Genomic DNA, 17768 nt, shown 5'->3' with positions numbered 1-17768 from the left:
GGCCGGGTGCTGGCAGGTGGGACTAGATTGGGTTGGGATATCTGGTCGGCATGGACAGATTGGATCGAAGGGTCTGTTTCCATGCTGTACATCTCTATGACTCTATGAGTTTGAGTTATGATTAAAAGCAGAAGAGAGGGAAAAAGAGAGAGCAGCAGAAGAGAAGAATAAAGAGAGAGCAGCAGAACAGAGAGGAAAAGAGACAGCATTTGAACTTCAGAAACTGACACTTAAGGAGGAAAGTCAGATTAAAAGGCTGGATGTAAAGGCTGTGGTGAGGTTTAATGAGGAAGAGAGTGAGGATGAGCAAGCCCCGGTTGTCAGAAGCCCAGTGAGAAACTGTTAAAGTATGTTCAAGCATTGCCTAAGTCTGATGAGAAGGATGTGGAAGTCTTATCCATCTCATTTGAAAAGATGGCTAAACAAATGCGGTGGCCAGTGGCAATGTGGGCTTTGTCAATGCAAACAAAACTGGTAGGTAGGGCTAGTGATGTATTTGCATCACTATCAGAGGAGGTATCTGGGGAGTCTGAGGAGGTGAGAAAAGCCATTTTAAGTGCATATGAGCTTGTACCAGAAGCCTATAGACAACCTTTCAGGAATCTAAGGAGGGACCAGGTCAAACCTATATTGAGTTTGAAAGGATTGTCAAACAGAGTAATTTTGATAGATGGATAAGAGCTTTAAAAATCGAGCAAACCTTTAATGTCCTTGGATAGGTAATTATTTTGGAAGAATTCAATTATTTATTGCCTGAAGTAGTACAAACACATGTGGAAGAGCAGAGAGTTAAAACAGCAAAGTTAGCAGCTGAAGTGGCTGATCATTATGAGGTGGTCCATAAAACTCGGTTTGGCTTCCAGAATCAGTTTCATACCATGATAGAAATTCGAGCAAAGAGAAATCCTCACGTGCAAACGGAAAGGTAGATCTTAGTGAAGATCGTAAGGATAACATATCACAGAGTAAAACAGAAATCCTTGAAGGGGACAAAGAAATTGCGAAGCTCCGGTGATTTCATTGTAATAAAGTGAGCCACACAAAAGCACAGTGTTGGTGGGCTAGGAGAAAGCCAGATGTAGGAAAACCAGACAAGCTTGGAAATTTTGTTGGACTAGTAACACAAAGAACAAGGAAAGTTAGACAACTGCCTCAGAGTGTACAAGATGATCAGAGGTTGGTTAAGGAGGAAGTGCCAGATGTGCTTAAAAATATATATTTGCAAGGGTAATGTTTATTCATGTAAGCCAGGAGCAGTAAGTAAGGAGGTTACAATATTAAGGGACAAAGATCCTTTCCGTCTGTAATGCTGAAGGATGAGGATATATGTACTCCTGAGGAACTATTGCCAGAGAAGATACTGGTTACAAGAATTCATGGAAAGATAGAAAGTACTCAACTATGTAAAGTGAGGCGAGAGAGTCCAGAGAAGAGTGGAGAACTTGTGAAGGAGTAATGGACAAACTCTCAACTCTAGGAATACAATTTGTTCTTCCAAATGACATAGCTGATTTACTGGTAGGCGTGTTGCCTACTGTAGTTGAAAAGCCAATGGAGACGCAGGCAACTGAAGAAATGAAGGATGTTTATCCAGGAATTTTCCCAGATTGTGTGATCACAAGATCACAGAGGCACAAGTTGAAGCAGAAGAGATCAAAAGGCACAGATAAGGAAGCTGATATAGCTTCATTAGGGACTTTGTTTGATCAGATAAGTGGGACAGAACAGGAGCAAATAGGTAAACGTGCAAGTGTCTTTAGCTCTGCTAAACTGCTGAAGTTACAGCAGAAAGGTGAGAAGTTAAAACAGTCATATCAAAAGGCATATACAGAGGAGAGTGAATGCATCCCTCTGTGTTATTACTTAACTAATGATGTCTTAATAAGGAAATGGAGACCATCACACATTCAAGCAGATGAGAAACGGGCAGGGATTTATCGAATTGTTTTGCAGTAGGGTATAGAAAAGAGGTGCTGCAACTGACGTATGAGCTACCACTTGGAGGTCATTTAGGAGTGAGGAAAACAGCAGCTAAAATACAAAGACATTTTTGCTGGTCTGGAATACACAAAGATGTAGTTGAATTTTGCCAGACGTGTCATACATGCCAGCTAATTGGAAAACCACAGACAGTAATAAAACGTGCACCTTTAATACCTATTCCAGCATTTGCAGAACCTTTCACAAGAGTTTTGATTGACTACGTAGGTCCCCTACCTCAAACAAAAAGTGGGAATAAGTGTTTATTAACAATAATTGATGTGTCGACTAGATTTCCAGAGGCAATCCCACTGCACAATATGAAAGCTGAAAGAGTCGTAGAAGAATTAATCAAATTTTTGTTACCAGGTAAAGACTACCAATAGAGTTCCAGTCAGATTAAGGATTAAACTTCATATTCAAACTATTCAAGGAATTTATGGATAACTTGGGAATAAAGAGATTTAAATCTATTGCTTACCATCCAAAATTGCAGGGAGCGCTAGAGAGATGGCATCAAACATTAAAGACCATGTTGAGGATTATCCAGATGATTGGGATAAGGGAATTTCATTTGTACTTTTTGTGATCCAAATGAATCAACCAAATTCAGTCCATTTGATTTAAGTTTTGGGCATGAAGTAAGAGGACCATTAAAATTGATTAAGGAGAAATTACTAAGTCAGAATTTAGAGACCACTCATTTGGACTATGTGTCAAATTTTAGAGAATAACTGAATAGAGCAGGGGAGTTGGCTGGAGAGCATTTAAAAGTATCACAGCATACAGTGAAACAGGAAGTGGATAGAAAATCACAAATTCACAATTTTGCAATTGGGGAGAAGGTATTAGTGTTGCTTCCAGGAACAGGTGAGCCTTTAAAAGCAAGCTTTAGTGGACCTTATCAAATCGAGAGGAAATTAAGCGAGGTGAACTACTTGATAAGGACTCCAGACAGGAAGAAATCTCACACAGTGTGTCATGTGAATATGCTCAAAAGGTATTTGAGAGGGAAGGGAAGCAAGAGGAGAAGGTGTTAATGATTACAGCACAGAAGGAAGAGCCAAGTTCAGAGGATTCTGAATTGGACATTCCTCAAATCAAATTAGACAGTGAGGAAGTTGTCAAAAATGGGGATAAATTATTGAGTTACCTTCCACAAGAAAATCGAAATGATCTGAAAGATTTATTACTTATCACACGGGGAGATTTGCAGAAATAAACTGGGGAGTATTAGCCTAATTGTGTATGATGTAGATAGAGGAGCTGCTGTTCCAATTAAGCAACATCCTTATAGGCATAACCCTCTAAAATTGGCACAGATTCAGAAGGAGATAGAGCGCATGCTCCAAGATGGCATCATCAAAATGAGTTACAGTGACTAGAGCTCAACCATAGTCATGGTGCCAAAGCCAGATGGTACCTAATCGTTATGTGTGGACTCTCGCAAAGTCAATGCTGTTACGAAGACTGATGCACATCCAATTCCATGGTTGGAGGACTGTGTCAAAAAAGTGGGACAAGCAACTTCCATTTCTAAGTTGGACTTGCTCAGAGGCTACTGGCAAGTACCTCTGTCAGAGAAAGCAAAGGCAATTTCAGCTTTCGTAACACCAAATGGACTATATCAGGTCAAAATCATGCCATTTGGTATGAAAAACACTCCAGCCACATTCAACAGACTGACTAATAAGGTCATCGCTGGATTACGCAAGTGTGTACTGTACATTGATGACCTGGTGATTTTTAGTCATTCATGGAAGGAAGGTTTGCGACATTAATCGGACTTGTTTGATTGACTTCGGAGGCTTGGTGGGAAACCTGGCTAAAAGTGAATTTGCCAAAGCCCGTCACGTTCCTGGGCCATGTTTTTGGACATGGACAAATGGTCCTACAGGATGTGAAAATGAAAGTAATTGGGAAGTTTCTCACACCATCCATGAAAAGAGCAGTGCTTTGGTTCCTGAAATTGAGTGGATTTTACCAAATGTTTGTGCCGAACGTTAGCAGTGTGGCTGCTCCACTCACCGAATTGTTAAAAAAGGGCAAGAAGTTTCAGTGCACTTGACAGCGTCAAAACCGCGTAAACCACTGCCCAGTATTAGCCACACCGGAATACATGAAGACTTTCAAGGTGGCTAGCAATGCCAGTGCGGTGCTCATGCAGGAAGACTACAAGGGATTGGAAAGAACCATCGGGTATTTTTCCAGGAAGTTGACTGTTCAACAACAGAAATAATTAAGGGTGGGGAAAGAGACTTTAAGCTTGGTGTTGGCATTACAACATTGCAGCGTTTATATTACCAGCAATGCATCTGAGACAATGGTAAACACTGATCATAACACATTGACACTTGTGGAGAAATTTAAGGAACAAAATGCCAGACGGTTTCGATAGAGCTTGTTGTTGCAGCCGTCAATTTGACAATTGTGCAGGTGGCAGGGCGTGAAAATGTGATTGCCGAATGTGTTATCGAGACCCGAATGAGATAGAGGCGTTCGGCGGCGGGATTGCCGCGGCCTGAATTTGCATGTGGTTGTGCATGTTTGCATGTTTATAGTTAGTACAGTGCATATGTGCGGGAGAAAGTGAAGTCTGCAGATGCTGGAGATTAGAGTCGAGAGTGTGTTGCTGGAAAAACACAGCAGGTCAGGCAGCATCCGAGGAGCGGGAAAGTCGACGTTTCATCCAGAGCCCTTAGATTCCCTACAGTGTGGTAACAGGCCCCTCGGCCCAACAAGTCTACACTGACACTCCGAAGAGTAACCCACCCAGACCCATTACCCTCTAACTATGGGCAATTTAGCACGGCCAATTCACCGGACCTGCACATCTTTGTGACTGTGGGAGGAAACCGGAGCACCCGGAGGAAACCCACGCAGACACGGGGAGAATGTACAAACTCCACACAGTCACCTGAGGCTGGAATCAAACCTGGGCCCCTGGTGCTGTGAGGCAGCAGTGCTAATTACTGAGCCACTGTGCTGCCCCAATGCATATGTATGTTTAGACTAAAAACTGGGTTTTTGAAGGGCTTTAAAAATGAAGCCATTTTTTGATATTGATTTTTTTTAAGGGGGAGGTGTCATAAAACCTGTCCCTTTTTTCTAAAAGCTGTTCCTTTTCTCAAGGATACTGTATCCTTGGTTTTCCTGAAGGGTCATAAGCAGCTCCAAGTTCTGAGTTTGACTAGTTTGGTACAAAGATGAAAAAGGATGTTGAGAGGCCCTTTGTTTATATGTAAACAGATGAGACTTCAGGCCAAAGTGGACATGTTTTAGAAGTGACCTGTAGAATGAAAGGGGAATGGTCAGTTCTGTAGCTGAGCAGTTCAGTCCAGAACTAGTGGTAGGCGATAGTACAATTGGGGGAATAGATATTGTTCTCTGCAGTTGTGAGTGAAAGACCTGCTTTGCCTGCCAGTGATCAGGTTCAGGACATCCAGCAAAGGGTAATAAAATTAAGGAATCCAATATGTATCTCAAAGACTGGTGTAGGAGCAATGGGTTCAGTTCATGGGCACTTGTACCAGTCCTGGGGCACCTATCAGACCACACTTTAAATAAACAGTTTTGTTCCTGTTAACAAAGGTCAAATACACTAGCATTGGATTACTAGATTGATCCTGGGTACAAAAAGACTGTCTTAATTTGGGGGGGGGGGGGGGGGGGTTGCGGTTGAGAAAGTTGAAGTTTCGATAAATAAGGGGAGACCTTACTGAAACATAGAAGATTCTTAGAAGGCGAAAGGCTTAAGGTTTGAGAATTTGGTTTCTGCCGGTTGGGATGAAGTGTTTGTTAGTCATTTTGCTCTCTGGCTGGTTGCATCACTCAGTCAGTTCATGTTCCCTGGGAATGCCCCAAGTTTGTTTGCACCTTTGGATTAATTTAAGAATTGCAATTTAATGCAAACAAAAAAGCAATGATTGCCTGTGTGTAGATGTTAGCACTGGCACCTTCTGAGTTTACACATGTTTCCTCTCCTGACTTCAGTTTGAAGGCTCTGGCGTTTCCAAACCCAGACATTCCGACCAGTGGGAATGGATTTGAACACAGAGGACACTGGAGAAACTCAGCAATGACATGACTTGAAGGCTGGAGCCTGAGGAGGGATTCCCACTGGATTCTGTTTCTCTCTCTCTCTCTCTCTGTCTCAGTCACAGACTGCCAGACCTGCCGAGAGTTTTCCTCACTCTGCTTGGGTTCAGACTCCCAGCATCTGGAGAATGTTGGTTTTATTCGAGTGAAACTTGATTCTACATTGTCTTTAACGAAACCCCTTGGCACACTCTGATGTTAATGGCGCTATATAAATGTAAACGAGTTGATTTCAGACTTTGCTCACACCGCCCTTGTATTCCAGGTCTCCCCCCAGCGTGGGGAAGGGAGCTGATGGGACTAGAAAGCGGATCTCAGGATGGGAAGCTCAGTCCCTGCTAGAACTCAGCAAGTCTGTAATTTGTGAAATGACTCTGCCGTGTCCCTCCCCCGAACCGGGGAGTATTTATCCCGATATAGGCGAGCACCGTGCCCTGGGATGGACAGGGGACGGTCAGAGGCAGGATCCCCATTCCGGGGAAAGTTTTCCGAGCCCGGGAGCTGCGGTCGGTACTTACCCTGCATTTCCTGCCGGGCTGCAGTGATCCTGCAAAGAGCCAACAGCAGGAACGGGAACGGGAACAGAACCATGGCCGGTCCAGGAGAGAAACACCGAGCGACACACCGAGAGTCCTGCACCGTGCAGCGCGGCCGCTGGATGTGAGTCTCTGGGAGGGAAGAAAGGGGAGGGCAGACTGAGGAGAGAGGGGAGGGAAGAGAGGGGAGGGGAGACTGAGGAGAGAGGGGAGGGAAGAGAGGGGAGAGAGGGGAGGGGAGACTGAGGAGAGAGGGGAGGGGAGAATGGGAGAGGGGAGACTGGGGAGGGTGGGATGGGGTGGTGAGGAGACTGGGATGGGGAGAAGGGAAGAGGGGAGGAGTGGGAGAGTCGGGTGGGGAGGGGAGACTTGGGAGGGGAGGGAAGACTGGGGTGGGGGAGGGGAGACAGGGGGGAGGGGAGGAGTGGGGAGACTGAGGTTGGGAGAGAGGGGGAGACTCGGATGGGGAGGGAAGACTTGGGATGGGAGGGAAGTCGGGAGGGGAGACTGGGGGAGGGGAGGGGAGGGGAGGGGAGACTGGGGGAGGGGAGGGGAGGGGAGACTGGGGGAGGGGAGGGGTGGGGAGACTGGGGGAGGGGAGGGGAGGGGAGACTGGGGAGGGGAGAAGGGAGGTGGGGAGAGGGGAGGAGTGGGGAGACTGAGGTTGGGAGAGAGGGGGAGACTGGAGTGGGGAGGGGAGACTGGGGAGGGGAGACTTGGGATGGGAGGGAAGTCGGGAGGGAAGACTGGGGGGAGGGGTGGGAAGACTGGGGGGGGAGGGGAGGGAGACTGGGGAGGAGAGGAGACTGAGGTGGGGAGAGGGGACTGGGGAGGGGAGATTTGGAAGAGGGGAGGGGAGACTTGGGAGGGGAGGGAAGACTGGGGGGAGGAGAGGAGACTGGGATGGGGAAAAGGGAGGTGGGGAGAGGGAAGGAGTGGGGAGACTGAGGTTGGGAGAGAGGGGGAGACTCTGGTGGAGAGGGGAGACTGGGGAGGGGAGACTTGGGAGGGGAGGGAAGACGGGAGGGAAGACTGGGGTGGGAGAGGAGAGAGGAGACTGGGGGGAGGGGAGGGGAGACAGGGGAGAAGGGAGGTGGGGAGAGGGGAGGAGTGGGGAGACTGAGGTTGGGAGAGAGGGGGAGACTGGAGTGGGGAGGGGAGACTTGGAAGGGGAGGGAAGATAGGAGGGGAGACTGGGTTGGGGGTGAAAGGGAAGACTGGGGAGGGAAGAGGGGAGACTGGGGAGAGGGGAGACTGTGGGCAGTGGAGAGGAAAGGGGAGAACGTGAGGGGAGTGGGGTGGGGGGTGGGGGGTGACTGGACAGTGTAAAGTATTCATTGTTCACCCGGTCTGAGCAGTGCATTTTATTCATTATTCCCCTCGTTTGGACAGTGTAATTTATTCATTACTTCCCACCTCGACAAAATAATTTATTCATTATTCACCTTGACTGGACAGTGTAATTTATTCATTATTTACCTCATCCTGACTGTGTAATTTATTCATTATTCACCCCGCATGAACAGTGTAATTAATTCATTATTCACCATGTCTGGACAGTGTAATTTGGAACATAGAACAATACAGCGCAGAACAGGCCCTTCGGCCCTCAATGTTGCACCGACCTGTGAACTATTCTCAGCTTGTCCCCCTACACTATCCCCAAATCATCCATGTGCTTGTTTAAATCTCCCTAATGTGGCTGAGTTGACTACATTAGCATTTATACATTATTCACTTTGTCCGAACAGCATAATTTATTCATTATTCACTTCGTCTGGAGTGTAATTTATTCATTACTTCCCACCTGGACAGCGTAATCTATTTATTATTCACCTCGGCTGGACAGTGTAATTTATTCATTATTCACCCTGCATGAACAGCATAATTTATTCGTTATTCACCACCTCTGGACAGTGGTTGAATAATGTATAAATTACACTGTCCAGAGGTGGTGAATAACGAATAAATTACATTGTTCATGCAGGGTGAATAATGAATAAATTACACTGTCCAGACTAGATGAATAATGAATATAGTACACTGTCCAGACAGGGTGAATAATGAATAAATTACACTGTTCAGCCGAGGTGAATAGTAAATAGTGAATAGTATGCTGTCCAGGTGGGAAATAATGAAAAAAATTACACTGTCCAGATGAAGTGAATAATGAATAAATTACAATCTGTATAGTGTATTCATTATCCACCCCACCTGGGCTATGTAATTTATTCATTATTCATCTAGTCTGGACAGCGTAATTTATTCACCCAGTCTGGACAGTGTATTTTATTCATTTATTCACCCCATCTGGGCAGTGTACTGTATTCATTGTTCACCCTGTCTGGACAGCGTAATTTATTCATTATTTCCCAGCTGGACAGTGTAATTTATTCAATATTCACATCATCTCTACAGTTTAATTTATTCATTATTCACTTTGTCTGGACTGTATAATTTATTCATTAGTTTCCTTGTCTGGACAGTGCATTTTATTCATTATTCACCTTGTCTGAACAGTGTAATTTGTTAATTATTTCACGCCTGGACAGTGTAATTTATTCATTATTCACCTCATCTGGACAGTGTCATTTATTCATTTTTTTCCCCCGATCTGGACAGTGTAATTGATTCATTATTCGCCTCGTCTGGACAGTGTAATTTATTCGTTATTCAGCTTGTCTGAACAGTGTATTCATTATCCATCTCATCTGGGCTGTGTACTTTATTCATTATTCACCTCATCAGGACAGTGTAATTTATTTGTTATTCAGCTTGTCTGAACAGTGTAATTTATTCATTTTATGCTCACTGTCAAATATTCATTATTCATCTTGTCCAGACACTGAGATCTATTACGTACCAGGTCAGCACAGCATAATATATTCACCACGTACTGAGACTGGACGTTATATTCACTGTACACTGTTACTGAAAATTGTAAAAGATTAATTAAATACCAACACTGTTCCTGTGACATATTCACTATCCACAGAGTTTGGACATTGTAAAATATTCATTGTACAGCAAGCCAGGCAAATGTAACATATTCATTAAATATCGTGTCAGTAGAGTGTAATATGTTGATTATCTTCTGAAACTGTACAGTATAATCTTCTGATACCGAGGTTGGACTGTGTGATATATTCATTATATACTGAGACTGGACAGTTTAATGTACCCCTTACATACTGAGAACAAACACTGTAATATAATCAATATATACAGCGATTGGACCTTAATATATTCATTCAGACCAAAACTGGACACTGTAATATGGTGACTGGACAGTGTAAGATATAAATTATATCCCTGGATTGGAAATTAACAAATTCATTTTAAACTAAGACTTCACTCTGTAACACGAGCATTGTGTAATGACTGGACACTGTAATATATTCATTGTACACTAAAACATGATGGCTTAATATATTCATTACACACTGAAACCAGAAGTGTAAAATATTCATTACATATATAGTCTGGACAGTAATTCGTTTATTATTCATCTAGGCAGGCAACTGTAATGTGTTCATTATATATCAAGACATGATAGTGTAATTGTGTCTTGACAGAAGAAGGATATTATTTGAATGGAGACGGTTCAGAAAATATTTACGAGGATGTTGCCAGGAATTGAGGTTTCAGATATAAAAACAGACTAGACACTGTAATGTAGTCATGATACACTGAGACTGCACATTATAATCTAGTTGCTAGCCACTGAGACCGGACACTGCAATGTATTCAATATCCACAGAGACTGAACACTGCAAAATCATTATACATTGAGACTGGACACGGTAGTGTAGTCATTATACAACGAGACCAGACACTGCAATATAGTCACTATATACGGAGACTGGATATTATGATGTAGTCATGACAGACGGAGACTGGACACTGCAGTGAATTCATTATACACCAAGACCAATCACTGCAATGTAGTCATTATATACCGAGGGCGGTCACTGCAATGTACTCATTGTAGACTGAGGCCAGTCACTGCAATGTACTCATTATCGACCGAGACCAGACACTGCAATGTATTCATTCTACAAGGAGGCTGGTCACTGCAATGTGTTCAGTATAGACCGGGGCCGGTCACATCAACGTACTCATTATAGACCAAGGCCGGTCACTGCAATGTACTCATTATAGACCGAGGCCGGTCACTGCAACGTATTCATTACAGACCGCGGCGGGACACTGCAACGTATTCGTTATAGACCGCGGCCGGTCACTGCAACGTATTTGATATAGACCGAGGATGGACGCTGCAACGTTTTCATTACACACTGAGGACGGACGCTGCATTGCATTCAATACAGACCGAGATTGGACATTGCAATGTATTCATTATAGACCGAGGCCGGACACTGCAATGCATTCATTATAGACCAAGGCCGGACATTGCAATGTATTCATTACACACCGAGGCCGGTCACTGCAATGTATTCATTATACACTGAGATTGGACATTGCAATGTATTCATTATAGACCGAAGCCGGACACTGCAATGCATTCATTATAGACCGAGGCCGGACATTGCAATGTATTCATTATAGACCGAGGCCGGACACTGCAATGCATTCATTATAGACCGAGGCCGGACATTGCAATGTATTCATTACACACCGAGGCCGGACATTGCAATGTATTCATTATACACCGAGGCCAGTCACTGCAATGTATTCATTATACACCGAGGCCGGACACTGCAATGTATTCATTATACACCGAGACAGGTCACTGCAATGTATTCATTATAGACCGAGGCCGGACACTGCAATGCATTCATTATAGACCGAGGCCGGACACTGCAATGTATTCATTATACACCGAGGCCGGACACTGCAATGTATTCATTATAGACCGAGGCCGGTCACTGCAATGTACTCATTATACACCGAGACTGGTCACTGCAATGTATTCATTAATAGATGGAGGCCGGACACTGCAATGTATTCATGATACACCGAGACTGTTCGCTGTAATTTATTCATTATACATCGAACCGGTCACTGCAATGTATCCATTGTACACCGGGGCCGGACACTGCAATGTATTCATTATACACCGAGGCCGGTCACTGCAATGTATTCATTATACACCGAGGCCGGTCACTGCAATGTATTCATTATAGACTGAGGCCGGTCACTGCAATGTATTCATTATAGACCGAGGCCGGTCACTGCAATATATTCATTATACACCGAGGCCAGTCACTGCAATGTATTCATTATAGACCGAGGCCGGTCACTGCAATGCATTCATTATAGACCGAGGCCAGACACAGCAATGTATTCATTATACACCGAACCGGACACTGCAATGTATTCATTATAGACTGAGGCCGGACACTGCAATGTATTCATTATACACCGAGGCCGGACACTGTAACATATTCATTATAGACCGAGGTTGGATATTGCAACGTATTCATTATAGACTGAGGCCGGACACTGCAATTTATTCATTATAGACCGAGGCCGGTCACTGCAATGTATTCATTATAGACCGAGGCCGGACACTGCAATGTATTCATGATAGACCGAGGCCGGACACTGCAATGTATTCATTATACACCGAACCGGACACTGCAATGTATTCATTATAGACCGAGGCCGGTCACTGCAATGTATTCATTATACACCGAGGCCAGTCACTGCAATGTATTCATTATAGACAGAGGCCGGTCACTGCAATGTATTCATTATACACCGAGGCCGGTCACTGCAATGTACTCATTATACACTGGGGCCAGACACTGCAATGTATTCATTATACACTGAGACAGGTCACTGCAATGTATTCATTATAGACCGAGGCCGGTCACTGCAATGTATTCATGATACACCGAGACTGTTCGCTGTAATGTATTCATTATAGACCGAGGCTGGACACTGCAATGCATTCATTATAGACCGAGGCCGGTCACTGCAATGTATTCATTATACACCAAGGCTGGACACTGCAATGTATTCATTATACACCGAGGCCAGTCACTGCAATGTATTCATTATAGACAAAGGTGTCATCGACGTATCTGACCGGGACTCATAGCAGAGGTAGTTATGCAAAGGTTAGAACATACAGCCCTACCACAAATCCAACCCAAACTCTGGATCAGATACGTCGATGACACCTTTGTAATCATCAAAAACACAGTAATAGAAAAAACACACCGAATCATCAACGCTACACTCACAGGAATACAATTCACGAGAGAAGAGGAAAAGGATAGCCAACTCCCATTCCGAGACGTGTTAGTAGAGAGAACACCCAACGGAGAATTCACCACAAGGGTACACAGGAAACCAACACACACAGACCAAGTCCTTAACTATGAAAGTAACCACCCCAACATACACAAACGAAGCTGCATCAGGACACTATTCAAAAGAGCCAAAACACACTGCAGTACACCAGAACTGCGAAAAGAGGAAGAGGAACATCTATACAAGGTATTCGCCAAAAACGGATACCCACGCAACTTTATCACCAGATGCCTAAGAGGTAGACCACGGAACAAGGACATGCCACAACCAAAAGGACTAGCCACACTACCATATGTCAGGAGCGTCTCAGAACTGACAGCCAGACTACTGCGACCCTTAGGACTCATGACAGCACACAAGCCAACTTCCACACTCAGACAACAACTCACTAGAACAAAGGACCCAATAGCCAGCACGAGCCAAACTAACGTAGTTTACAAAATACCATGCAAGGACTGCACAAAACACTATATAGGACAAACAGGAAGACAGCTAACAATCCGCATCCATGAACATCAGCTAGCGACAAAACGACACGACCAGCTATCCCTAGTAGCCATACACTCAGACAACCAGGAACATGAATTTGACTGGGAAAACACTACCATCATAGGACAAGCCAGACAGAGAACAGCCAGGGAATTCCTAGAGGCATGGCATTCATCCACAAACTCCATTAACAGACACATGGACCTGGACCCCATATACAAACCACTACAGCTGAAACTGACACCCGGAAGCGGCAAGAACAAACCACTATAAATACCGGAAGAAACATCAAAGCAGCGCTTCACAGGAGGCTCCAATAGCACTGATGATGTTCCCTAGCCAGGGAACGAAACGTTTGCAGCAAAAACTTCCAGCTCGGCGAACAGAACCACAACAATTATACACCGAGGCCTGTCACTGCAATGTATTCATTATAGACCGAGGCCGGTCACTGCAATGTACTCATTATACACTGGGGCCAGACACTGCAATGTATTCATTAATAGACGGAGGCCGGACACTGCAATGTATTCATGATACACCGAGACTGTTCGCTGTAATGTATTCATTATACACCGAGGCCGGTCACTGCAATGTATTCATTATACACCGAACCGGTCACTGCAATGTATCCATTGTACACCGGGGCCGGACACTGCAATGTATTCATTATACACCGAGGCTGGTCACTGTAAAGTATTCATTATACACCGAGGCCGGACATTGCAATGTATTCATTATACACCGAGCCCGGTCACTGCAATGTATTCATTATAGACCGAGGCCGGTCACTGCAATATATTCATTATACACCGAGGCCGGTCACTGCAATGTATTCATTATAGACCGAGGCCAGACACAGCAATGTATTCATTATACACCGAACCGGACACTGCAATGTATTCATTATACACCGAGGCCGGACACTGCAATGTATTCATTATAGACCGAGGCCGGACACTGCAATGTATTCATTATACACCGAGGCCGGTCCCTGCAACGTACTCATTATAGACGGAGGCCAGTCACTGCAATGTATTCATTATACATCAAGGCCAGACACTGCAATGTATTCATTATACACCAAGACAGGACAATGCAATGTATTCATTATACACCGAATGGGACACTGCAATGTATTCATTATAGACCGAGTCCAGACACTGAAATGTATTCATTATAGACCGAGGCCAGACACTGCAATGTATTCATTATAGACCGGGGCCGGACAGGGCAATGTATTCATTATAGACCGGGGCCGGACACTGCATTCATTATACACCGAGCCGGTCACTGCAATATATTCATTATACACCGAGGCTGGTCACTGCAACGTACTCATTATAGACAGAGGCCGGTCACTGCAATGTATTCATTATAGACTGAAGCCGGACACTGCAATGTATTCATTATACACCGAGGCCGGTCACTGCAATGTATTCATTATAGACTGAGGCCGGACACTGCAATGTATTCATTATACGCCGAGGCCGGTCACTGCAATATATTCATTATACACCGAGGCCGGTCACTGCAACGTATTCATTATAGACCGAGGCCGGACACTGCAATGTATTCATTATACACCGAGGCCGGTCACTGCAATGTATTCATTATACACTTAGGCTGGTCACTGCAATGTATTCATTATAGACTGAGGCCGGACACTGCAATGTATTCATTATAGACCAAGGCCGGTCACTGCAATGTAGACATTATACACCGAGACTGGTCACTGCAATGTATTCATGATAGACCGAGGCCGGACACTGCAATGTATTCATTATAGACCGAGGCCAGTCACTGCAATGTATGCATTATAGACTGAGGACGGACACTGCAATGTATTCATGATACACCGAGACAGGTCACTGCAACGTATTCATTATAGACCGAGGCCGGTCACTGCAATGTATTCATTATAGACCGAGGCCGGACACTGCAATGTATTCATTATAGACCGAGGCTGGTCCCTGCAATATATTCATTATACACCGAGGCCGGACACTGCAATGTATTCATGATACACCGAGACAGGTCACTGCAATGTATTCATTATAGACCGAGGCCGGACACTGCAATGTATTCATTATAGATCGGGGCTGGTCAGGGCACTGTATTCATTATAGACTGAGGCCGGACCCTGCAATGTATTCATTATAGACTGAGGCCGGTCACTGCAATATATTCATTATACACCGAGGCTGGTCACTGCAACGGACTCATTATAGACAGAGGCCGGTCACTGCAATGTATTCATTATAGACTGAGGCCGGTCACAGCAATGTATTCATTATACACTGAGGCCGGTCACTGCAATGTATTCATTAGAGACTGAGGCCGGACACTGCAATGTATTCATTATACACCGAGGCCGGTCACTGCAATGTATTCATTATACACCGAGACTGGTCACTGCAATGTATTAATTATAGACTGAGGCCGGACACTGCAATGTATTCATGATACACCGAGACAGGTCACTGCAATGTATTCATTATAGACCGAGGCCGGTCACTGCAATGTAGACATTATACACCGAGACTGGTCACTGCAATGTATTCATTATAGACCGAGGCCGGACACTGCAATGTATTCATTATACACCGAGGCCAGACACTGCAATGTACTCATTATAGACCGAGGACGGACAGTGCAATGTATTCATTATAGACCGAGGCAGGTCACTGCAATATATTCATTATAGACCGAGGCCGGACACTGCAATGTATTCATATAGACCGAGGCCGGTCACTGCAATATATTCATTATACACCGAGGCCGGACACTGCAATGTATTCATGATACACCGAGACAGGTCACTGCAATGTATTCATTATACACCGAGGCCGATCACTACATTGTATTCATTATACACCGAGGCCGGTCACTGCAATGTATTCATTATACACCGAGACTGGTCACTTCAATGTATTCATTATACACCGAGGCCGGACACTGCAATGTATTCATTATACACCGAGACCGGTCACTGCAATGTATTCATTATAGACCGAGACCGGTCACTGCAATGTATTCATTATAGACCGAGGCCGGTCACTGCAATGTATTCATTATAGACCGAGGCCGGACACTGCAATGTATTCATGATAGACCGAGGCCGGACACTGCAATGTATTCATTATACACCGAGGCCAGGCACTGCAATGTATTCATTATAGACCGAGGCCGGACACTGCAATGTATTCATTATAGACCGAGGCCAGTCACTGCAATATATTCATTATAGACCGAGGCCGGTCACTGCAATGTATTTATTATACACCAAGGCCAGACACTGCAATGTATTCATTATACACCGAGGCCGGTCACTCCAATGTATTTATTATACAACGAGGCCAGACACTGCAATGTATTCATTATACACCGAGGCCAGACATTGCAATGTATTCATTATAGACCGAGGCCGGTCACTGCAATGTATTCATGATACACAGAGACAGGTCACTGCAATGTATTCATTATAGACCGAGGCCGGTCACTGCAATGTACTCATTATAGACCGAGGCTGGACACTGCAAAGTATTCATGATATACCGAGACAGGTCACTGCAATGTATTCATTATAGACCGAGGCCGGTCACTGCAATGTATTCATTATAGACCGAGGCCGGACACTGCAATGTATTCATGATACACCGAGACTGGTCACTGCAATGTATTAATTATAGACTGAGGCCGGACACTGCAATGTATTCATTATAGACCGAGGCCGGTCACTGCAATATATTCATTATAGACCGAGGCCGGTCACTGCAATGTATTTATTATACACCAAGGCCAGACACTGCAATGTATTCATTATACACCGAGGCCGGTCACTCCAATGTACTCATTATAGACAGAGGCCGGTCGCTGCAATGTATTCATTATAGACTGAGGCCGGACAGTGCAATGTATTCATTATACACCGAGGTCGGTCACTGCAATGTATTCATTATACACCGAGACAGATCGCTGTAATGTATTCATTAGAGACTGAGGCCGGACACTGCAATGTATTCATTATAGACCGAGGCCGGACACTGCAATGTATTCATTATAGACCAAGGCCGGACACTGCAATGTATTCATTATACACCGAGGCCGGACATTGCAATGTATTCATTATAGAATGAGGCCGGTCACTGCAATGTATTTATTATACACCGAGGCCTTCACTGCAATGTATTCATTATACACCAAGACTGGTCACTGCAATGTATTCATTATACACCAAGGCCAGACACTGCAATGTATTCATTATACACCGAGGCCAGACACTGCAATGTATTCATTATACACCGAGACTGGTCACTGCAATGTATTCATTATACACCAAGGCCAGACACTGCAATGTATTCATTATACACCAAGGCCAGA

The 17768-nt window shown here is 44.5% G+C and overlaps 1 protein-coding gene across 1 annotated transcript in view; it reads right to left on the bottom strand.

Annotated features, from left to right (window-relative positions):
* The window catches only part of thbs3a (thrombospondin 3a), a 74271-nt gene extending 67424 nt beyond the window's left edge, over positions 1-6847 (bottom strand). Inside the window, exon 1 of the mRNA XM_060820781.1 lies at positions 6597-6847. Within this exon, the coding sequence (XP_060676764.1) occupies positions 6597-6669 (73 nt within the window). The 5' untranslated portion in view covers positions 6670-6847. The remainder of the gene's footprint in view (positions 1-6596) is intronic.
* Between the last annotated feature and the right edge of the window lie 10921 nt (positions 6848-17768).

Source organism: Hemiscyllium ocellatum, chromosome 50 (genome assembly GCF_020745735.1).
Source record: "Hemiscyllium ocellatum isolate sHemOce1 chromosome 50, sHemOce1.pat.X.cur, whole genome shotgun sequence".
Lineage (NCBI taxonomy): Eukaryota > Metazoa > Chordata > Chondrichthyes > Orectolobiformes > Hemiscylliidae > Hemiscyllium > Hemiscyllium ocellatum.
This window is presented reverse-complemented; position numbering and strand designations above follow the sequence as displayed.